The sequence below is a fragment of the Parasteatoda tepidariorum genome, chromosome 9 (genome assembly GCF_982258835.1).
Source record: "Parasteatoda tepidariorum strain Cologne lab strain chromosome 9, Ptep-v5.0, whole genome shotgun sequence".
Taxonomy (NCBI): Eukaryota; Metazoa; Arthropoda; class Arachnida; order Araneae; family Theridiidae; genus Parasteatoda; species Parasteatoda tepidariorum.
The window spans coordinates 49,302,635-49,327,813 of record NC_141763.1 but is presented as its reverse complement, the minus strand read 5'-3'; the positions used below and the strand labels follow the sequence as shown (position 1 = coordinate 49,327,813).

The window sequence follows — 25,179 nt, the reverse complement described above, 5'->3', positions numbered from 1 at the left end:
ACATCGCAATAAAAAGAATCTTTGTCTTTTCCTTTCAAAGTCTCAACAATAGATAAAGTGGAATGTCAAATTACTAGGTCACAATCATCTTTCTGGTTCTCTCGAAGATAAAAGTTGACATCCAATAAAGAGCTTTTGGATTGACTTTTTACTATATTGGGTAGCATAAATTTAGATAAAATATCCTTGAAAAGGTTATTCATTAACTGTCCCATGACATGAATTTTGGGAATGTTACTCTGCAATTGCAAATTTAGGTTTTCAAATAAAGGAACTATAAATAGCAAGAAGTGTACAAAGGCTTTGTTTAGGTCTGAAGACAAAAACATGAAGATTCTTTCTTCTCTGGAAAGAATTTCATTCTTTGCTGAAAAGTCCTCTACCTTTGGTTTTTTTGATGGAGGAGGCATAACGTTGTCATCTTCTCTTTTTTTTATTATCTTTCTTGCTTCATTGTGAGAGAGGTTACTCTTCTTCTTTGGAATGACATAATTGGGAAGGGCAACACTTGGAGTGCTCTTCACTTCTTCTTTAAAAAAAGAAGTTAGCGGCTCCCATTGCTGTAAAACTCTGGACAGACAATGTCCAACAGATAACCATCGAGTACCAACATGTTTCAATATTTTACGTACCTCAGTACTATGTAATTCTTGGAATTTCTTAAGGTGCTCTTTGCGCTTAACACTTTTTTCCAAATAAAAAAATATGTCCACAATATATTCTTCGATATTTATTGGCAAGCACTTTGCCCCTTTTTCAGCTGCCAAATTTAAAAGATGGCATAAGCATCCTTGCACAAATAAGTCTGGAATGTCTTTAGTAAGCATTCCTGCCACTCCATTTTTCTTCCCTGTCATCACAGGAGCATTATCCACACCTAAAGCTAAGCAATTTGCTAAAGGTATTTCATTAGAAGTCAAAGTATCTACAGGGTATCTGCTACATTTCAGATTTTCAAATTCATGACTTTTCATGATTCTCCATGACTAATTCCAAGAATTTTTCATGATTAAACGAAGTTACTATTTTACTATTAACAAAGTTACTAAAAAGCAACAATAAATTTAAAAAAAGCATAATATTAATTGAAATGATGGGTGTAACCAAAACTGCTATACTCTGCATCTTCATATTTATAGATTTTAAATTTAAAAAACAGAGTAAAGAAAGAGTTAAAGCTATAAAATAGCTGAAAAAATACAAAAGCAAATAATTTTTTTTCTGCAGAATTATATTCTAAAGATACTTTTCTTGTTCATCAGAAAGGATAGAAATACTCCTGATTTTTCTGTTCTTATTTCAGAATATAAAAAAAATCGTCAATGACTGGTTTTCTTCAACTAGAATTTTAAATTGATAAAATTAAAAAAAATAATAAAAACTCTTAAATCACAGAAGAGTTTAAAAGATAATTTGCTCCAGAAATGATGTTTTTTCTTTCATTTTTTTTCATAATTTTTAAGGAACATGATAAAATCATTTTATATTCTAATAAAATATGCCTGAGTGGTGATTTTGTTACTAATTCAGATATTTGGAACAGGATAAAATTTGGGGGGGGGGGGATTCTATTTTAAAAATTAAGATTTTTCGGAGACCTAAATCCATGACTTTCCATGATTTTTTTTAAAAAATAGTAAAAATCATGACATTTCATGACAAATTTTGTTCAATACTGAAATTCATGACTTTCCATGATTTTTCATGACTTTCCAGGTGGGCGGATACCCTGTATCTAAAATGAGTTTAGATATATTTACACCAGTGGCATCTCCCTCCAAAGCAGGCACAGATATCAAACATGAGTCAATCAGTGTTTTCTTCTCATCATAGAAAGTAGCAACAATTGGAAACAATTTGCTGTCACCCTTGTTGCTTCCATCAGTCGAAATTGAAAACACGTTGCTTTTTAGCAGATTAGTAATTTCCAATTTGTTGGATCTTGCCATTTCTCCAACAATCGCTGTTGTTTTTGTTCTCGCACAGCTATACTCCTTGGCAATCTTGCTGTCTGGGAACATATTCCGCATTAGGGGACCTACATGGTCGGCAACATTGATGGGAATATTATGTTCCACAATAAATGATGTGAAGAGCGCCTCTGCGCGGATTGCAGAATTATCATTTTTTTTCACAGAAAAATCAATTTTTTTATTCTCTGTGCGTATCCTCTGATTATCGACATGTTTCTGTCTCGAAACATGAGTGGATATGTTGCCTTTGCCTTTATGCATTATTGAAAAATCCACTGAACAAAACGTGCAGAAGGCATAATTTGATCCTTTTTTAGAAGGAATGATTCCCGGAAATTCTTCCGAATAAGATTGGTTGAAAGAAGTTAAGTATTTCTTATTAACTTTTTTCGCCGCCATAATATATATCCACGCAGAAAACTGACTAAGAAGTCATAAAAATCAACGCTCGTGCATAAAAACAAACTCCGATTCCAAGTTGCTGATATTGACTTCTCTTCACTTCACAGTACAACGAAAGAGATCCGAAAATTTCTCAGTGTATAGAGCGAACTCTCTTGCTTCCAAAAGCAGCCAATCGCAAAGCAGTTTTCACAAAGAGCAGCCTGACTCAGCACTTATTCTACTAATAGCAGACGCAGAAAGGAAAGGTGAAATAGCGCTCTTGATTGGCCGATGAACGTCACCACTCAGGCCACGCCCAGCTCTGAATTGCGTCAGAGCTGGGCGTGGCCAGAGTGGTGACGCAATTGAGACGGATATGGAAGAAAATTTCGTTCAGCGTGATAAAACCGGAGATTTTCGAGAAAATCCCGGAGGAGGAAATAACTTGCAAAAACCCGGAGTCTCCGGCCAAAAGCCGGAGGGTTGGCACGTCTGTATCTGTGATAGAATTCGATGAACGAATACCACTAGTTGATTCATTGCTGTTTTGTGAGAAGCCGGGAGAGCTGTATTAAGATCACCGTATTTTTTTAGTGCTGAATGCGAGAGGTGTATTAACTTCACAATCATAGTCGCTCCTCTGTTGCCGTTAGCAGTCGAGTAATCCCAAGTATGCAAGCCGACGTTGTGCGTGATCGAGATGAGACTGAGTAGCAACAGTGTGAGGAGGTGGATAATGTCGCAGTCACAAGTAGCAAGTCAACTGCTTTAATGTGGATAATCCATCGAAGTAGGCGTTACTGTCTAGGTAGGCGTGTTCATATCGAAGTGGGCGTTACTGCCAAGGTAGGCGAGTTCACATCACGTCCAGGTCACCAATGTGGGGAGTGTTAAATTCGGCAATGTCAACCGTCATCTATGAAAAGGTACCCCGACATAGAGTCGAGTTAACATGTCTTATATACTAGTGAATTGTAGTTGTAATTTTGTAGTGGTAGATATGCTACATATTTATTATTTTACATTCATTTTTGAATACATAAATTTCAATGAAAAGAGATATTGAAACTATTTTAAATAGTTATAAGATTTAGATAGATTCTTCAATTAATTTAAAAATAGATAATTGCGAAAAATGAAAATTTCAGAAAAAAAAGAAAAGCTTCAAACTGATTATTTTATATCTTGCTTACTTCATTATTTAACAATAATGCATATTAAAATACTCAACCAAACTATAAACAGAACAAAATTTAATTTTAAAAGGGATTTTTATCAATTTTAAGGAATTTTCAGAACAGTTGACAAGGAGAGTTTTTTGAATTAAACCAGATTTTTTTTAAATTAAACCAGAAAACCAGGAGAAACCAGCAAAATTGAATAGTCAACTGGAAAATCCAGTAGAGTTAACAGTAAATTTCAAGACATGGAATTTTTTTAACAATATCACTATTAAAAATAGTTAAAACTGAAATCAAAGTACTTCCGTATGGGCAAAGCCGTGGGTAATAGCTAGACAGTGAAAAATTTAGTTTATTATATTGTTTAAAAGTATGTGTTAGAATTAGAGGAAAGGTTGAAGAATTAAAATACAATTGCACAGTGCGATCCCCTTGGTTACTTTCACAGTTTATATATTATACGATATATTTTTGAAGGGTGATCAAACAGATCACTAAAGGCAGCTAATAATACAATATTTAGATAAAAATTTATTAAGCATATTTAACTTACTTGTTTTGCTATATTCTTTTCAAGGGCTTTTTCTAATTGACTTATTGTCTCTTTAATCTTCTTCTGAAGCTCTTGATTAAAAGCTAACAATTCCTCTTCAGATGCACAAGCCTTAAAAGCCTGGTTATAACACATGAAAAGTCAAGTGACAATACAAATTAGAAAAATGAAATAAAATAATAAACTTTAAGATATTAAAAATTACCAAATTACCTCATTCCTTTGCTGTGTACTATAGAGACCTAAAAAAAAGTTTAAAAAATATAATAATTTATAACATAATACATTGAAAGATATTATTGCAAGAGCATGTCAGTAGACAACACGAAATTTTTTAGTAAACTTGAAAAGGTCAATTTTGAAATTTACAGAAGTATCTGGAAATTGATTATAAAACATCTATTTACACTGAAAACTATTTTATTAAAAGATTCAGTAGAATGAACTGAGTGTTCAATATCTACTGCTGATATTTTTTCCAACTCTACTGCAAATCTTCTGTGACAAATAATGATATCTTTTTTTACAAATTTGCTTCAAGAGACACAACATATTATAAATAGCTTTCAAACTCACCAACACGCATAAACAATCATGTACCTTCTTCCTGAAGCTAACAAAGACTTAATTAAATTAAACGGTTGAAGACAGTTATTTTCAAGCACAAAAGCAAAATTTTTTGGGAAGATTTCCGTATCGTGATCTATGGTCGAATAGTAGCCAAATCTTGGCAACTTCAGCGAGAAACTAAAAAGAAACGTCACAGCAAGGGACCAACTGGAAGGGTATAACCGGTAACTACCCCCAGGCAAACAACTTAATTTTTTTTCTTACATTTTTCCCGTTTAAAATCAATTTGGCACCTTGGCGATTGTACTTGGCATAGCAGATCAAGATACAGAAATATCCTCCATTTTCAAGACAGACAACTTTCTTTATGTTCTCGCAAGCCACTTCCTGGAAATTGCCAAAACTTTGTGATTATTCAGTCACAGATCACCCCTTTCTCTGCACTGGAAAATTACTTCTTGATTTGAAATTCTTTGTTTCATCCATCAATAGATTAATTATTAAGAATGCAAATTATAATAGACGAATAGAGAGGATAAGAAATGATATTTTTAGGAGGGACTACCGCTTGGCAAAAAAGGACCCTGAAATATGGAAATGATGGATCCCAAAGACCAGTAAATTCAGAAGTTTAGGGGAATCACTGATATTTCCTCAACCCTTTTTTATTTCAGATAAAATTTTTCTCCCCAATAATATAGAAAACAACTGAAGGGAAAACAATGGAATATTAGACTTACTGTCGCTTTGGGAACTGGCTATCGATTTGGTGTCCAGAGAAGACAAATCTAGTTCTTGTTTGACATCTAAAGAGCGGTAATCGCCATTAATTATATTATTTAATAAAGCCTCGCAATCCTCTATACCAAACCTATCACTTGGGTTGTAAACCTCTTCATTCGAGGCCATGGTGTTTATTTTGAAAATTTTAAATGATTTCTAATGAGTTCAGCTTTGCACTAACAAATTACGCAAGGCCGCAACCGCGGTTATGCAAAAAAATTACTTTTTACTTTTAGATGTTAATTTATTTGCCAAGATACCTCAACACTTGACCTAAACTTTTAGATTTATGTTTCATTACTGTAAAAATATCTCTTTAAATAGTAAATAATTCAAAGATTGAGTTTTATCTATCATCATATATTTTTTTTACTTAAAATATGTGTATTTTTATTAAAAAAATACACTTTATCTGTTTTTTATTCAGTGAAGATCCAAATCGAAACAACACAACTCATCAATTTTTAATGTTGCGGTTTTCTTTTTTGAGAAATTGTAAACAAATGTTTAATACTATTTAATTTTATAACTTATATAAAAAGCAAACCTAAATTATTATAGATGAGTTTTTATTTAACTTAATCATATTTTATTATAACTAACATTACCAAGTAGACTGAAGGTAATCTTATTGCAACGAACGAATTTTGAAAACCAATTCTACCGATATATTCTGTTCCTAGAAACTTCATTTAAAACCAAAAAGCACTTTGTTAAGAACTAATTTATCACTTAAATTTTTGTCACTTACTGTAATTAGTCACATTTATGTATTACGATGGCTAATAAAGTATTAATCCGATAATAGTTAGTCTACATTCACATATAAAGCTCGATGGCGTTAGGAAGGTTTATTTTATTAATGAATGTAGTTATTTTTTGTCTTTGCATCGACTTAGTTTTAGAGCTAAAAGATCTCATTTTAATAAAGTGTGAATATCCAAGTTTTATTAATAAATTAACGAACTTAATAAAGTACAATGCATTTATTATTTTATCTCATTGATTTAAGAAAATGAATAAAATATATAAAAACCAAATAAGTTAATTACTATGGGGATATTTCCTAATCGTGATCTGTCTCATCTGTAACAAACACCAAGACGCCGAATGGATTTTAAACTTGAAAATCTTTTTGAAACATAATGTAGAGGTTTACTCAAGGGTGGCTAGGAGTTGGCCCCCTTCAATAATGTTTTAGTTTCTTGCTGATTGCTAAAAAATTGCCAAGACTTAGCAAATATTCTGGTCATGATACAGAAATCTTCTCTTCATTAGAATAATTTGAAGGCATTATGAAAAGGGGTATTCCCGTATCTTGATCTTTTACTCCTACTACAATTGCCAAATGCATTAAAAACTTGCTAATTTTTATAAATTTTTTTTTTTTTTTTTTTTTTAGATTTGGCCATAAATGATTTCAAGTTGTACTGATAGAGTTGTTCGAGTAAAAACAAGCACGAGCTTTTTTTAAAAGTCAAAACGTAAAAATATAATAATAAATTTGCAGTGAAATATTTTACTTATGTGTATTAAAAAATAAAATTAAAAAACAAAAACAAACCAAAGAAATTTTTACTTAAGTAATATGAAACATTTTTTTAATTATTTGTTGAAAAAAATGCGTTTTTAAAACATTGTCAGACCTTCTGTTATTTATTTATTTAAAATAATAAAGTTGTATTGACTAATGGTCAAATTCTACACTTAATAAATATAAGTTTTGTTTTATTATTATTTTCTTTTTTGAAAATAAAATCGATTAAAGATTTATTTGTTTAAAAATAATGCTGACTACCTAACAAATTATTAAACAAACATGTATTGAAGGAGTTATATTTAAGAAATATTTTTAACAAAAATACTAAATCATGGTGCTTAGCGTTTTTATGAAGTGCTTTAAGGTGCTTATTTTCAATTTCCATTTTTTAAAAACCCTTTAAGGTGCTTTTTTCATGAAGGTTTTTAAAAAACTCTTAATATTCCCTTTTCGAAGATTTTTTTTTCTTTACTATGTTGATTTTATCCACATATTATACAAAAGTGTGGTTTTCACATTGTTCTATTCAACGTTTTCGCAATTCATTCAATCACAATCCCTTTCGGCTTACCGTTGGTTCATAGCATATGAAAGCGCCAAATTTTTTACATGTTTGATGAAAGATTTGCAAGTCTACATGTGCATCTACAGAGATGGGTTTGGTGAGATTCTAGCACTCTCTTGTGCAACTCTGCTGCATTTTGTAAGATATTCTCAATTTCAGGCTCTTTGAAATCAAGCTAAAAAATCTTTAGATTTTTTTTTTTTTTATGGTGGCTAATGTAATCAAGATAAAATTTCTTTGTCAGAAACTAGCTATTATATCATGATCATGTAAAGTCTTTGGAAATTATTTTGCATTTTGTTAATGTCTATAATAGTTTTTTTTTTTTTTTAGTGCTTAAAAAGTACTATAAAAAGGTGCTTATCTTTTGTTGAAAGATTTGGCCTGTCTAAATTTAAAAGCACCATTGTTAAATTATTAAAAGCTATCAAAACATTGATTAACTTTTTATTTAATTAAAAGAATTCAATTGTTTTAACTAATAACTTGATTTTTTCAAAAAGTAAATAATGCAAACTTTGTTCTAATTTTCTCAAAAATAAAAACTAATAAATGTAGACTTTGCTTTAAATTTTTAAAGATCAAAAATGACTGAAGATTTATTGGCTTAAAAATAATCAAATTATTATCTTTGTGTAATAATTTTTATTTAAAAAAAAAACTAACTTTTTATGACAAAGTATAAATTATTTATACAAAATACCCTTATTAAATTCTATCGCTTAAAATTTTAAAAGTTATTAAAAAAATAATAATAATAATCTTTTTTTTTTATTCTGAATTTCTTTAATAGATTGAGTTCAGAATGAAAATTTAAGAGAACAGCAATTGCGCAGCTATCTTAAAGTAATAGTTGGTCTACAAAAAATAATTGACTGGAAATGTTAAAACTCAACAGACAAAGAAACAAAAAAGTGATGAAATAATGCACAACGATCACTAAGTAGCAGAAGTCTCACTGAAAATAATTTTCAAGAAATTTTAAATCCTGAAAAAATAAAATGCATAGCAATTGTAGAATAATGAAAGTCCCTTTAAAAATGATCTGAAGCATAAAATTCCGAAGGAAAAAAGTATGCATAAATAAACTATGCATTGCAATCGATATTTTAATGCTGATCCTTGCATTAAACCGTGATTTCCGATTCAATCCACTCTTCGTCATTCAACGCCATGAAATGAACATATCCTTTATAACTAGACAAAATCAACATCTTCGGCTAGACGAAACCAAAATCGTCCTCATCAGCGTAGTAACAGCGCTATAGTAGACAAGGACCCTTGCATGTTAAATCACAAGCATCGTCTTGTGTCAGCTTAAATCAGATTTCTGATGCCTGAAACGGCTAAGTCAGTAATCGGCTTGCCGATATATGCGTTAAGTTAATATTCCGTGATACATTGATTGATTTATCGTCCAGACCTACTGGTGACATCACAAAATTGATCAGTTCCAAATTATTAAATCAAAGCATTAGATATTTTCAAAATTATAACTGAGAACAAGCCATTATTTCTTTTATTGTTTAAATTAAAATAATTAATTTTTAAATATGTAGTACTTGAAAGCTTTTATTCTGAAATGAGCATTATATTTTCTAGATCTGTCTTTTCTTATAAGATGTCAGAATCTGAAGATGAAGGCTTTGTTGTCCGAGTAAGGGGTCTTCCATGGTCTGCTACTAAAGAAGAAATTCTTAAATTTTTTAATGGTATGTACAATTCCTTATAAAATATGTTTATAAGTCTTCCACATTCAATATGCAATATTTTAAGCTAATTTGTATCATTAGTTTTCTTATTTTAATAAGAGTCAATAATTAATGTTTGTTTTACTCTTAATTTTGCAAAAGAATCTATGTTTTATTCATTTTTCTACAAAAACAATTTTAAAATGAGTTCTTATTCCAGATTCATCAGGCATTGAAAAATCAATTTCTCTTTCAATATGAAAAAGAAATAAAAATTATTCCTTTAGACAGAAAAAGGCTTTTACATTTTCCAAGTTGACCAATTTTACGCAATTTCTTTACTCTTATATAAATTCAATTTATTTATTCAACTAATTAATTTAGTTTGTTTCATTTTATGCATGGAATTCCATTATTGAATATTAAGTACTAATAAGACTTTTTCAAAGTACAATTTAAGAATTCAAGTGCGAAAATGCTTGCTATTGGAATGTATTCTATTAAGGCCACGGCTTACTTTTCTCATTTTTCCCCATCAAATATTTGTTATATATATATATATATATATATATATATATATTTCTTTTCAATTTTCGCAGTAACAACATGTAGCAAGCATTTAGTTGATAATGTTTTCTTTTTTCTTTTCCAAGTTTGCTTGTAAAGTAAATTTAGCAATGTCAAGAAAGTTTTTTTGTTATTATTATTCTTTTATTTATTATTACTATTATTTATTTATTTTTTTGCATTCTGAAAATATTTTAGTAGTTAACAAAATTATTGTAAGAAAACTCTTTTCCTAAAATCTAAATAATTTTAATTATATTTCAAACATTTGCACTACTCTTTTTAAAAAAAAGAAAATTAAAAACTTCAAACTGAGCAAAACTTCTTACATTTGATTTTTTTAGTGTTTTTTTCCAATTTATTTCTCAACATGTAATTTAAAAATAATAAATATTACAAAATTGCAACTTGTGTAATAAGGCTTTGAATCATGCTATATTGTTGCTGGTTCAAAAATCATCTTTCTTTCATTGTAATGAATGTGATAGTTACTGAGGCAAATAGTATTAATCATAATACTTTTATCAACTAATTTTTTTCTGTGTCTATCTTCTATCTGTCACTAGATAAAATAATATTTTCATCCAATTCTAATTAGGAGTTAATATAAGAAAAGGTGTTGATGGCATTCACATGACACTTTCACGTGAAGGACGTCCTAGTGGGGAAGCTTATGTTGAACTTGATACGGAAGAAGATTTTAACAAAGCCTTGGATCAACACAATGAGCATATGGGACATAGATACATTGAAGGTACTTTTAAAATAAATTATATTATCATTCACTGCATATATATATATAGATTTTACCTTATTATAAAAAAAATCAGCTGACTTTCATTAAAATATAAGCATTTGGCTTATGATGATTTAAAAGATTAATCTGTTTAATTGATTTGCATTTATTGTATGAAAAATAGCACATCAGTATTTCTTTTTTGAAAGTTAGTCATTGCAAATTACAAGAACTTTTGAACTGCAGAACAAACAAAGACTGAGTAACATTTATTAACATAATACTAGACATGCATATGGTTGAAAATGTCTAGGGTACCATCTATTGTTATAAAGAAAACTTTGTAGCCTCTAATAATATCACAGTAACTTTGTAAATTATTAAAAATGAGACAGATTGTTTCCATTTTGATCATATGAATGTTAATGTAATGTTTGACTATGTAAAGATATCATTTGATCTATTTAGAAAAATTTTGAGAAGATGAGGGCTCTCAAAGAGCATAAAAAAGAGAAAGATAATATGATTTAAAAGTGAAAAAAAAATTATTATGCTCAAAATTATTGTTTCTGCTTTAATTACTGTATGTAAATTTAATTTTTTAAACATGCAGTACAGAACCTGTTATCCGGAAATCAGAAAACCAAAAAACCCGAACGAAATTCGATAAATTTTCCCACCATTTTCAAAAAAAAAAAAAAAAAAAAAAAAACATTTTTTTTCCTCATAAGATTTTAGGATTTTTCTTTCTATTTTAAAAGATGTTTACCTTACCATCATTTTGGAAATAATCATTAGTTTTAAGATTATTTCCAAATTATTTTTTTTTAGTTGGGTTTAACAGTAAAAAAAACGGCTTTTTGTAGCGATTCAGAAAACCGGAAAAATCATTTATCCGGAATAGCAATGGTCCCAATCGTTCCGGATAATCAGTTCCCTACTGTACTATAAAAAATTTTAAAAAACTTCACATGCATTATTACTTCATATGCTGTCATTCCTGACTATTTGTTTAAGTTTTATATCGTTCCAATTCGTTTTTTTTGTAGGATTTGTATTTTATTTTCTACATAAATTCTTAAAATTTGGTGTCTAAAACATTTGAGATATTGCACAATAGTTAACATGAAATTTATATTCCATGAAATCTGTGGGGGTTTCTTCTTTTCAGGTTAACAACATGCTATTCTGCTTATTATGTAATTCTGTGATTTTTTTTTGTAATAAAAAAAAATATCTAATTCTCTTTGTATTTTTCAGTATTTAAATCTAAAAGAAGTGAAATGGAATGGGTTATCAAGCGAAGTGGAGCTCACCAAGAGGACTCATTAAATGATGGTTGTGTTCGTCTTAGGGGGTTGCCGTTCGGATGTTCTAAAGAAGAAATATCACAGTTCTTTTCGGGTAGGATATTTGGACAACACAACTCGTGATTTGTGTAGTCACTGAATTTTGTGTTGTAACTAATCCAACTGTATATTTAATATATCTTTTTGCTGTTTTTATTCATTTTTTTCCTTATTTTCATAGTGTTATTTTAGATAAGCTTTTACTATTATATCAATGAAATATATTTTCTGTAGCATTTCATTTTACAGTTCAATACATTGTTTACGAAATATTCACTCCTTTATAAAAGAAGAAATTACTTATTTTTCCTCTTTATAAAAGTGTTAAATTTTACAGCCTTAGTGTTATTGTTTTTTTTCTTTTTCTTTCTGATTATTTATTTCTTGTTTTCTTTTTTCACTTATATCAGTTTTAAACATACAGTTAACGATCACTCTATTCATGCAGTGTTTTTCGTTCAGCTGAACTTGATTGTGTTTTTAAAGAAATTTAAATATATTTCTCTTTTTTAGTCACATTTTGTTTTACTTTTATTCTTTTGCTTATATAATATCCATTCTTCATAAAAGGTAAAATCTTAATAATTTATGAATTGTTATTAATGAGCACTTCACATTGTAATTATTTTTGAGACTTAAGAAACATTCCAAGACAGTAAAAAAAAAAAAGAATGTCATACATATATTTTTTATCCTAATTATTATTCATTACCCTATCCAATGCCTTTACATTATTAGATAGAGAAAATGGACTAGAAATAAAAAAGAATTGAGGTAGAAATAATAAAAGAAATTGAGCTAGAAATAATTTAAAAAATAATTAAGTTATTGAGTTGCTATCTTTTGACTGTTATTTGCACATTTTGGCTGTTTATGTTTAAATATTCAGTTATCTATTTGATTTTTCATATGCTAGATATCCTTCTAAATATTAAAGATACCAGAAAATAGTCTGCAAAAGAATAACATCTCAAGAGATAATTACACATCTTAAAAGTTTTTACAATGGCATAAACTCTTTTAAGTTTCAGCATGAAAATTTTTCAGAAATAGCTACACAAAATTCTTAATTTTTTTGACACTAATGTCACCCATTTATATGGTCAACCATCCATTGGTTACTGCTACATAAATGCTACAAAGAAATTTTAATGGCTAAGTATACTCTTAAAAGTCTGTATACAATTAGCACATTTGTAAAATTGGCTATTATTATTTTGTATTTTTAAGTAATCTAATATCCTTATCATTTCATATTCTTTTGTTTAAGTATTATTTAAGGCATTTATTAATTTAAAAAATATGCTCCTACTCTATTTCTAACACTTATTATCCAATTCCCAATATGATGGGTTTTAAAGTTGCAGCATTTTTAAAATAGAAATTTATCAAATTAAATTTGATTCAAAATATCTACTATAACATGAAAGTCTATTTTTAAGCAATAAAATTCATACCCATAAGTGATCAATTATACAGTAAAATCAAATAGACCCATAATTCTGAATTATCTACCTCTTATGTTAACCTGCATTATTAAGCTAGTTTTTTAAGAAAGTAGCTAAACCATGCATTTAGGACGATATTTTAAATATTTCTAACAAAATTAATGCATCAATACTCAATCTATTTATTAAGCCAATTTTGTTCCTCTCTTTTTGAAGGGCATTAAAGAAATTTATTAATTTCTATGTTCAATTCAAAATATTAAATCCTAAAATATTTATATCAACAAATGTGCCTCAAAGTATCTTTATTCTTCATAATTTTTAAAAATGTTTCACATTTTTTAAAATTTCGTGTGAAGTTTTAAAAGTTTTTATTTTTCACTTAAATCACTTCCTGTTCGAACCTTAATATTTATCATCAAATTCATTGTATAAAATTTTTTTGTGCTACCAATATTTTTCCCCTTCCTCTTCACTGTATTCTTAATTCCTTTTCACTATATTTTTTTTTAAAATTATGACAAATTTATGGACAGAAATCATATTGTAAACTGTTTGTGTTTTTTCTTTATTTCAACACTTTTCTCTTTCATATTTAATAAAAAGTTTACATATTTCTTTTAGGATAATATTTTTTTTGCTAATATTTTTTCTAGCTTTAATTTTGAAATATTTTCCTCTTTGCTCTTCTGTATTGTACTTGTTTTCTAAAAATTATATCTTAAGTTAATTTTATTTCAGAACTTATTCAAGGGTATAACTTTTCCTATTGTTGTTATTTTAGTTTTTAAATGTATGTATGTATAAAGTGTTATATGTTCTTCATTTTCCTCTTTAAAATTATTGTGCATTTACTTTCAGTGTAAAGTTTGTTATGCTATTGTTATTTGTTGCATGATTTATGTATGTTTATTGCTTTTTCTCTGTTGTTAATCTTTCCTATTCAAGTTTTACTTTTTAACAACTTGCTTTTAAATGTATTTTGAGTATGTTCCAGTAATTCTCAATTCTTTTAAATATCAAATGTGCTTCAATTTTCGTATAATTGTTATATTTTTTAAAATATTATTTTCATATTGCTTTTTAAAATAAATACTTTTTACTAGTGACTTTTCTTAGTTTAATTTCTAGTTCATTGGTATTATCATTTATCTAACAATCAAGTCTTTTAAAAGATTATAATTAACTTTGAAAGTGAAACTATTTTTTAATGTGAAATTTAATTCAAAATTTTAAAACAGAAAATTTATTTTTATGACCACTGTGTTATTTTAACCACTTGCGCTGGCAAAAAAAAATCACTGACTCGTGTACCAAAACGATCCAGCATAACTCACTGGGAGGAGTCACGCAGTGTGCAATGCCTAAGACTGCAGTGCGCACTGTGCGATGCGTGTTTCCACACCCATTCCTTAGGAATAGGATCAATTTCACAATCTTCATTTATGTATTCTTCCTCGTCGTCAGAAAAAATTCTTAGTCGTTTTCGGAGTGGAAAAATTATTTCATCAAACTCACTATCACTACCATCATGTTTTGTTTTTCTATTTGTCGAAATGATGCCGTTAACGTCACTTTTGCTTTCCATTTTAGAATGTGGGTTAAATATTTATAACTGTATGCTATGTAGTGCACTGATGATCTGTACTCTGGCAACAATTCCACCTGACATACAACGCATGTCGTTTTTGTTTCTGTAACAATTCCATGATGACGTAAGTACCACGTTGTCGGCGATGCTGTGACAAAAGCATTATGACGTGCGTGGCACGTCTTTCCAGCGCAAGTGGTTAATTAATAACATTTTTCACATCTTTAATGACATATGAGTCAACAATATTAAAATTAGTGCTAATTATTAGCAATATTGAATTCTAACTTTTGTTTAAGAACCGTTACTTAAGCATTGATGCTAAAATTGTTTTCTGAACTAGTATCACAATTATCTTGGATGTTAAAAGTATTAAATTGGTTAAAATCAAATAGAAACTATGTATTTTATTTTACTTAGAAAAGGGTATGAATTATTGGAACAAACTTGAATATATTTTATTATTTTTATCTTTATAAGTATGTTTTTATATCATGATTATAAATGAATTGGGTTGGATTTCAATTAAAGGGTTGGAGATTGTTCCGAATGGTATTTCTCTACCAACTGACTACCAGGGGAGAAGCACTGGGGAAGCTTACGTGCAGTTTTCATCCAGGGAAATAGCGGAAAAGGCGATGGGGAAACACAAGGAAAAAATAGGGCACAGGTGGGCAAGCACGGGCTGCTTTAGCGGTGTGACTCCGTTTTCTGGGCCTGTTATATTTTTAATTATATTGTTTTTTTCTTACTTTATATCATGGTATATTATAAGAACCATTTTCTGTTCAACTTCTTGCTATTTTCAATGTTTAACTAAACTCTGCTTTTGTTGAATACTTAATTAATTATTTAGCTTTACTTATTTGCATCTAATTCATTGTATTTTATTTTTGCTTTGTAAGTCTGCAATAATGTCTAAGAATAAGTGCATGTAATATTCTATCTCGTATGCAGAATTCCCATAAGTTAGACAGAACAAAGAAATGTCGTAGAATTTCATTAAAGGCACTAAAGCTGGAAAAAAAATATTATTATTTATTCGTCTGAAGAACTCCTATTACAAACTTGGAAAACAATAAAAATCTTTGAATTTTTCATAACTGTAAGCAGTCATTACGATAAAAATAAAATAATTTTTATTACATCGATTACAATTATTCTTCGTAAAAATTAAACATTGCAGTGGAATTTTCACACTCTGAACATTTAATAGCATTCTGTTTTTTCTCAAAGTATAATATTTGATATATGATATAAAACAAAATTTCTTTTTCACATAAAAAATAGCATTGTATTGTTATAATATGATCTAGAATTTCTTGAAATATTCCTTGACAAACTGAATTTTTATCTGGATTTAAGTGAAAGCTTCGTTAAATAGTTCATTGTATTCTGGTTTTTGCATATAGAATTATAAATCTTAACTTATAAAAAAAATTTACAGTATTTACTTAAAGGATAAATTTAATTAAGATTTATGACTTATATATAAAAATAAATATTTGGTTAAATTAAAAATAGAGAACAATTATTAATTATTTAAGCATTTTGAGTTTCGATTTCTACTAGAACTTAATAAAGAAAAGATGTCTGTATATTTAAATTAAAATATTTTCAATTTCATTTAAGTTTTCTTTAAAAGGTGACCAAAAATGATATGAAGTCTATTGATTGATTACTTATATTATAAAATTTCTTTTCTTCTTTCTTTACTTGTATTACACATTGTGTTTATTTATTTCTCCATTTTTTATTTTAACCTTTAAAGCAAATTTTGATAATTTCATGGGAATAAATCGTATGTATTGTGAAACTTAGTCAAAATTTGCTTTATTTGCTAGAACAAAGGTTGAACAGAAAATAGGGACTTAAAATATTTAATAATTTTTAAATATATATAATATTTATTATTGTTACTTTTCATTTCTCTATTGCTCAAATATTTTGCATTCATGTTAATAAAATAATTAAGTAAGTCTATATGAAGTCTGACTATGCTAGTGACTAGCTGTACACTTTTACTCTTTTAAATGTGAGATTTTTCCTAACTGTAGAAAAATTCATGTTTTATTATATTATTTAATAAATTTAAGTTTAAATATTTTTGACCACCATACCATATAAGTTATTGAAATTAATAAAAAAATTTTTAGATGACTTTAAAATAATGTGGTTTTACTCCTTTTCTTCACTTTAAGTGCTCGTGAAATGTTACAAAATTCTGCTTACTTTCTTTGTTTCATTTTAATACTATTGAGGAAAATCTACTGAAAGCATAAAAGTTAGGCAGCTATACAAGTGTATTTGAACATGAAAAGTCCAAAATTTTATGAAGTATTCTCATTTTCTTTGGTGTAATTTTGCCTTCAATGTTTCTATATTCTTCCTTTAACTGTTAGATATTTTTGAAATATTAATGAACTTTCTTGTTAAGTCTTGATATACGTATTTATTATTGTATGTGAATTTAAAATAAATAATTCTAAAATTTTATTTCTGTATTATAAATGTCTCTGTCATAAATTTAAATTATTATGTAGATAATTTTTTTTTTTTTTAACCTAGCATCACACTTAAAATACCAGAAAGGTATTTATTATTTTTTCCCAGTTTTATATATCAATAAATGAGAGCTTTTTAAAAATATGCAAATTGTATGTAATAAAAATTTATTTTTCTTGCATTTTTTCTTGCTTACATTAACTACTGTTCTTAAATATCTTCTTTATAATATTTGAATTAAAACAATACAAATGCTTTCTAATGTTTCAGCTACAATTTTCAGATGTTTATATTTTTTCTTTTTGTCACAGAAATTCTACACTAGTAGATTCTTAAATGTTTATTAGAAATAAATAGCATTTGTTGTTTAAAAAGAATTTTAATGCTTTTTAGAACACATAAAAATAGTTGTTTGTATCTTTAAAGTTGTTTATATTGAATTAATATGTTTGTGATTGTCGCCATTTTTATAAGTTTGTTTTCTGTCTTCTTAATTTCTAAATTTTTAATTCTGAAATTGTTGTTTTTCTTTGTATAAAATAAGGAAGTTAATTTATTGATTTTTTTTTTAATTTTATTTTTATGTAATTAATGTAAGGGTGGTATAAATTGCTTTTTTAATTTAATATTTCAATGAATTTGTTTTTCAAATTAAATTTTAAAAAAATCTGTATTTATTTTTTTATAATAATTTTTCTTTAGGATATATATGTACATGTGTGTGTATTTTTTTTTTTTTTCATTTTATCTTTAGAAGTGAGAATACTTCATTTTTTTTATATATATATATAATACAAAATCTGAGCAATAGTTGTAATTAAAACTTCAAAATGTGTTTTTTAAAAAACATTCATGTGATTATGTTTAAAGAAAATTTCACTCTACATAGATACATTGAAATATTCAAAAGCAGTTTGCAAGAAATTAGGCTCGCAGTTGGCATGTCTGGTCCAAAAATGCGGCCACTGATTCCCAATCGTCCAGGTCCTTATGATAGATCTGATCGTTATGGAGGCATGATAAATAGATATGGTATGGGAAGAGGTGGTCGAAACTTCAGAAGTAAGTTTTTTTCTTGAATTTAAGTACTTCAGTCTTATGAATAATTTAAAGTCTTGAATAATTTTTACATATTACTGATAGTAATTGTTTCATGGCTTCATGTTTAATTAAGGTTATTTGGATGAGGAATATAATGAATATTGTGGCAACTATGGAAATGGTGGTTTCGGATATAATGGAGGTGGTTTTGGTGGCATGGGTAAGTTGCAATATTTAAATAAACTTTCTTTTTGTGAGTACTAAAATATTGACATCAGAGATAAAAATTTCTTCAACAAATGAAAAAAAAAACTCCACGAAAGCTATAAGTTTCATCCTAACCAAATGAAAAACCCTTTCTTCAAAAAGAAAAATCAGATATTAAAACAATTTTTAAGCAGTTTCATATAATTGCCACCCCGGTTTAATTAATAGCATGCCTGCCAAGTCTCCTGTTTACCCATATATTTTCAAATTTCTTGGCATTTGAAGAAATTTTTAAGAAAATTATAATTTTGGCGATAAAATATGTGCTGTTGGCAAAAATACTTTTCTTATTCCTCAACAGATGGTGTTATTGCCAGTACTGATGTTGAGTGTTAATAGTTTAAGTAATTAAAAATAATGCTTTAAAAAAAATCTTCTTTAAATTAAGATTTATATACATATTTTTTACTTTAATAAATGCAAGTACTTATATTATTTCCAATTTTGAGTTTCTCTTTTTGACTTGCATGATGTATCAAAACTTTAGGCGTGGCCTAAAAAATTTCGCTAGTAAAATCTCCATTACTTTATTTCTCCAATGTCAGCAGGTATGTAATAGTATTAACTTCCAACTAAAAGGAAACAAATGGAGAAAAAGTAATAAATTTCTAACAAAATAAAAGTAACTGTAATTTCTTTTATTATTTTACAGAAAGGATTTTTTTTTTTTTTTTTTTTTTTTTTTGCTGAGCTTAGTTTATAACTATCTTAAATCTAGGATTTGGAGAGAAAAATTGAGGTTAATTCTAATAATGTTTAAAAGTTATTGATTTTTTTTATATGTTAGATGACCGTTTTACCCAATAATAGTTGATATCAATAAAAACATTTTTTTTAACTAAAACATAATCCTTTTGTTCAGATAATGTTTATTCAATACATAATTGTTGTTTTAAGTACACACATTTATATATATTTTTTAAATATAGATGGCTATGGAGGTCGTATGAATAGTCCCATGAATGGTCGTTTTGGTGGAGGTTTCGGTCCTGTTGGTGGAAGAGCCTTTGGAGGAACTGGCCATTGTGTGCACATGAGAGGCTTACCTTTTAGAGCTATTGAGCAAGATATTTATGATGTGCGTAATTGGTACAATAATTTAAACAAGCATTTTACGTATTTAATCAAAAATTATATTATAATCAATAATTTATTTAAAAATTCACATTTTGTATTTAGTTTTTTAGACCATTAAATATATCACCTATAAGTGTTCGTTTGCGAAATGACAGAAGTGGCCGTCCATCTGGTGAAGCTGATGTTGAATTTGCAACTCATGAAGATGCTGTGAAAGCTATGACTAGAGATAAAGCAAATATGCGTAAGACAATCACATTGTTATTACTATTCAAAATTGCATGTTGCTGTATTTTGGTCTCTCTTCTAAATTGCAAATTTATTATTTTTTTTCTTAATATAAATTTTATTTATAACAGCACTTTCATTTTGTGCTGCTGTTCTAAAGCTTGTTTCGTTAATTTCTTAATTTAACAGTAATTTTTTAAATAAATTACAAAAAAAAAATTTTTTTAGTTTTCAATTTTTTTTTTTTATTTATTTATAGATATCATTAAATGCTGTATAGTTCCCCCTAATTTTTAAAAAAATCGCTGCAATGTTGAAGGAACAAATATATAGTACTAAAAAAATTCAGAGCATCGTTTTGAAACCCAATTGAAAGAATTCTTATTTGGGAGAGGTGGTGCCCACTTATACATAGACAAGAATAAAGAATATTATAAACTGTCTTTCAAAATTGTTTCTTTTTAATTCTGTTTGAACATGCTGAAGCTTGTTTTCTTTTTTTGCGAGCATGTAACTATTATGATAACTTTGATTAAAAGATAACTTTGTAAATAATATTAATTCAATTTATTTTTGAGGAAAAAATTGTCCTATCATAGGTAGGAGAGGTAGAAGGGGGAGTAAAAAAAGATAACATGACTGTAATATAATTATGTTGTTAGTTAAAATTATTAATTAGATTATTAATGTATTTGTAACTTGGGAAATGATAGATGTTTTAATTCTGTTTTGTACTGATGTTTTACTACAAAGCTGTTTTGAAGAAACAATAAAGCTTAAAAATCTTCCAACAACCTCATACAGAAATCTTAATAATTTATTTTATTAAAAAATACTTATATTTTATTTATGATGATATTCCCTTTTTTCTTTTCTTTTAGAACATAGATACATAGAGCTATTTTTGAATTCGTCCTCGAAGCCAATGAGTTCTGGTCCTGCTTCATATGGTGGTCGATATGGAGGCGGAGGTATATTTAACTCTATTAATTAAAAGCTGCTTTTTATAATTTAATTAAAAACTATTATTGGTTATCATTAGAGCAGGATTCTGATGTCTCCAAAATTTAATGAAAATATCATTAAAATGAAAATAAAAATTGTAATTAAACATGAATTAATTAATTTCTTGAAATCAGGGTTGGGTTTTTGGCGTCAAAAAGTGGTTTTTGACACGACAAGGGTATAATACTGGTTTAAACCGTCAAAAATGTCAAAAACTGAAGTTTGCCAAGAAAATATATAAACTTCAAAACTACCAACAGTTGCCATGCATTATATTGAAATTTAACTATACTATAGGTAATCAGCAGGTTTTAAAATATTTTTTAATTAAAATTAAGGTAAAATAACAGATTTAAAATCTTAGAAATTTATATTCAAATGCATGTGCAGAAAAATTTTGCACAAAAATTGTTTAAATATTTATATTTAAAAAAATTTTTTTCTTCTTTTTGATACTTAAGAAAATTAAAAGTTTATTATTATGCATTTTTGACATATAAGGAACATATAACTAATATTTATAAGGAACTTACAAGTTATGTTGTATAAATACAAACTTGATACAAGTGTATAAAAATTTTTTTTTAATGTTATACCGAATATCTTTATTATCCAGTATGTTAATTTGAATTTAAAAGTAGTTATATTTATGAATAATGATAAATATAATTCGTATTGTTTATTATATTGATTTATAATTATTACACTTATCATTTTAAAACAATTTTTATCTCTTAATTTTTTTTTCTCCACTTGTATTAAGAATACAAATAATGCATATCTTGAAAGCAAGAAGTAATTATTCAACAGCTGAATATTTAGATATTCAACAAAACTATATCGTATTCAGCAAAATGAAATTCACAAGTATTTGGATAAACTAAATTTTCACCTTTTTAAGTGAATAGGCTGAATATACTGTAAATCGACACTAACTACTCTGTGTATTTAACAGAAAGCACTTAAATTTGTATTGTCTTATGTTAAAAAGATTATTAAGAATTAAAAGAATATTAAAAAGATTTTTCTTTAAAAGAAGATGTCTAATGTACTAAACTGCTAATGTTTATCTTTAAAAATGTCTAATTTTTAGTATAATCTATACTATACACTAAATTTGGTTATAAATAAATTTCTTAATAATATCACTGCAGATTTTCAATAACACATGAAAATGAATATACATAATATTACAAAAGATGTGAGTTTTCAAAAGTACAAGATTTTGGTTACTATTCAAAATATAAGTGTTTCTTCAAAATTTAAAATTTATTTTTTCTAGAACATATTTAGAAACACTATTCTTTAAAAAATACATAAATTTTATGTATTAATTAAATTTCCCATATGAATATAGGTTTTTGACATTTTCGACATTTTTGACAGTGAGGTTTTTGACGTGACGGTTTAAACCATGGTTTAAACTGTCACATGTCAAAAACCTGCCAACCCTGCTTGAAATTTCCTGTAGCATATAATTGTATTAAATCACAAAACATTGAGATGTTATTTTCATTAGAATTTGAAATCATTGTTAAATGAAAAATTATACTAAACAAAAAGGGAAAAAAACTTTTTTTTCCAATGTTACAGAACATCTTTTTTCCAAATATAAATTTTAAAGCTTCTATTAACATCTATGGGTGTTATTAGTGCATATTTGATATAGGTGCATATTTGATACGTGCATATCTGATATGTGCATATTTGATACGTGCATATCTGATACTTGCATATTTGATATATATTATAGTGCATATTTTATACGGATGTTATTAGTGCACCAGACTCCCCTTTTGACGCATCTTTAAAGCTTTTGGGCGCATGTTTCATTATTATTACAGTTTATGTCATACAATTATTGATTCATCTTTTGACTTTCTGTCATTAAACCCAACAATTAATTCAGTTAAAACCACTTACAGTGACGACGATTCCAAAATTTGATTGTTAGAAAACAACTATAGAGGTTGGTGTTCAAGCTGGTGTCACTTTACTTACCTTGCCAACTTAAAATTTATCGAATATCAACCAGTTACTTGTATCAATCAATTTGAATACATTTCATTTCAAAGTGAAATAGTGCAAACAAGTTATTACTCTTAACAGACACGATGTTCCATCATTTGAATATTTAATAATATTCAAGTGATATATCTTAAGACTTTAATTGGGACATCTCTATTAAACAGAAAAGAAAAAATTATTAATAATTTTCTTTTCTTGATATTGTATTGTTATTAAAGTTTAAAAGTGAAACAATTAGAGGGTTTTTATTAAACTTTATTTTAGTCACTGATTGTTTTTGAGTAGTTTTTCTCACTGTTTAATGTTTATATACTCACAAAATCAGTGTGAAAAATGTCCCTCAATTATCCAACAAGCCTCCGGTCTTATGGGTGTCAGATGACCAATGTTCTACTAAATCTTTTAATTCCATTGCTTTTGTTGTATTGCTCCTTGTCTTGTATCCCCTGTTGTTGTTTTTTTTTATTCTTTTTAATAGCTCGTTTTACTGGTGGACAGTTGTCATCTTTTTTTTTAAACTGTAATACAGTAAATAGTTTATCTTAGTCAAAATGCATGAAATTCGTTAGAATGACTTAGGACTTCTAAAAATTTTAAAAAATGTCCTAAAATTAAAATAAAATCAACAAATTCCTTAAAATTTAAAAAAAAAAGACTAAAATTTTAAAAAATGTCCTAAAGAGTCAAAAAGTACAAACAAAATATAATTGAGTATACTATCGCCTACGTCACAGATTGTGTTATTCCTACTAAATTTAACCAGTGAACGGCATTTTCTGCGAGCCTGACATCGAGCCACAAATAAACAAACGGAATGTTCGTTCTTTTAAATAGCTGCTCGCCAGATTATATTGTATTAAATAGAAAAGTTCGTTTTGTAATAATTGAATTTGTTGTGTCATCTTAGTAAGTTAATGTTTTTAGTAAACTTATTTAAAACTCAGTTTATTAATTAAATTAAAAGTTTTTTTTTTCTCTTCTGACAACGTGAGACATCAAACCAATTAAACTTAACGGACATCATTCTATAGAATCCATATTTTTTAAAATATCAATGTTTTCAAATCAAATTAAATTAGCGCATGTAAAATATTAAACAACAACCACTATCCTCCATTCATTTAGCATTGCATGATAGTATATGTTATTCCTACTAAAATTTTCGAAGTGGAAGTGGTTGTGTATTTTTTATATTATACCCAATTGTCATCTTAATCCAGAGCTTATCTTAATCACATTGTGTTGATATATTATTTTTGCTGATATTGATTTGATATATTACCAATTTCAGGGTATTATAATGGTGGAAACGGTGGTTACCAAGGACATGGAATGAATAGCATGATAGGTGGCAGTAATTATTCAGCATTTTGAAATTGTTTCAACTTTAGTCATTAAATTAATAACAAGCCAGTGGGTTTGGACATTCCAGTGCAGTTGTATAGTTGAAAATTAATGTTAAGAAGTTATTGTTTTGTGTTGTTGCCAACCTTTAGTGTTATTAACTTTTAGTGCCACTAAACAAAGTCTGTCATATTTTCTTTGATCTTCTGCTAGCTAGTGATAGAAAAATTATATTTTTATTTACTGTTAATGGAGATATATGTTTTTGTTAAGGGATAATATTTTTTAATTTTCCAGTACAATTTATAACTTTATCACCCATGCATTCAGCTGATTTGTTTTATTCATATGTGTTGACCATTTTCATCTGAAATGACAATGTTGTAAGTTTTATTATGTATATCATCACCTAATGCATATTGCATGATTGAAATAAATTGTTTTATATATAAATAAAGCTGCTGATGTTTAGTTTTCATTATCCGATATTTAGTTGTTTTGGATGATATTTAAAGATGAAGGAGGAAAAACTGTCCCCCATTTTTCAAAAAAATGATGATTGATTCACCCTCTGATGCATTTTGAGGTTTACAAAGCTTTGACAAATCAATAATGTGGGAAATCGGTTCTTCCTGAGAGTCATTACACATTGAAAAGGGGAAGTACCATGGAAAAACAGTTGCTATCCACCTGTAAAAAGTGTAAAAACGTATGGAAGGTGTTTTCAATATAAATGTAAACAACAACAATCTC

The 25,179-nt window shown here is 27.5% G+C and overlaps 2 protein-coding genes across 3 annotated transcripts in view; one reads left to right on the top strand and one right to left on the bottom strand.

Annotated features, from left to right (window-relative positions):
* Positions 1-5,667, bottom strand: part of Pbp95 (proximal sequence element A Pbp95) — a 45,516-nt gene extending 39,849 nt beyond the window's left edge. Inside the window, exons 1-3 of the mRNA XM_087151754.1 lie at positions 5,402-5,667; positions 4,305-4,333; positions 4,092-4,211 (exon numbers count right to left, since the gene is read on the bottom strand). Of these exons, the coding sequence (XP_087007880.1) occupies positions 4,092-4,211; positions 4,305-4,333; positions 5,402-5,570 (318 nt within the window). The 5' untranslated portion in view covers positions 5,571-5,667. The remainder of the gene's footprint in view (positions 1-4,091; positions 4,212-4,304; positions 4,334-5,401) is intronic.
* Positions 5,668-5,865: 198 nt separating this feature from the next.
* glo (heterogeneous nuclear ribonucleoprotein glorund) lies at positions 5,866-24,883 on the top strand. Of its 2 annotated transcripts, none has more exons than XM_087151755.1 (11): positions 5,866-6,066; positions 9,152-9,261; positions 10,406-10,561; positions 11,804-11,947; positions 15,463-15,601; positions 18,326-18,498; positions 18,611-18,697; positions 19,674-19,822; positions 19,924-20,065; positions 20,931-21,020; positions 24,374-24,883. In XM_087151755.1, exons 2-11 carry the CDS (start codon positions 9,171-9,173, stop codon positions 24,454-24,456), a joined length of 1,254 nt encoding a protein of 417 aa, XP_087007881.1. In that variant the 5' UTR covers positions 5,866-6,066; positions 9,152-9,170; the 3' UTR covers positions 24,457-24,883. The 2 variants fall into 2 exon arrangements, with proteins under 2 accessions (XP_087007881.1, XP_087007882.1); XM_087151756.1 differs by having other exon boundaries at positions 5,871-5,939.
* Positions 24,884-25,179: the final 296 nt, after the last annotated feature.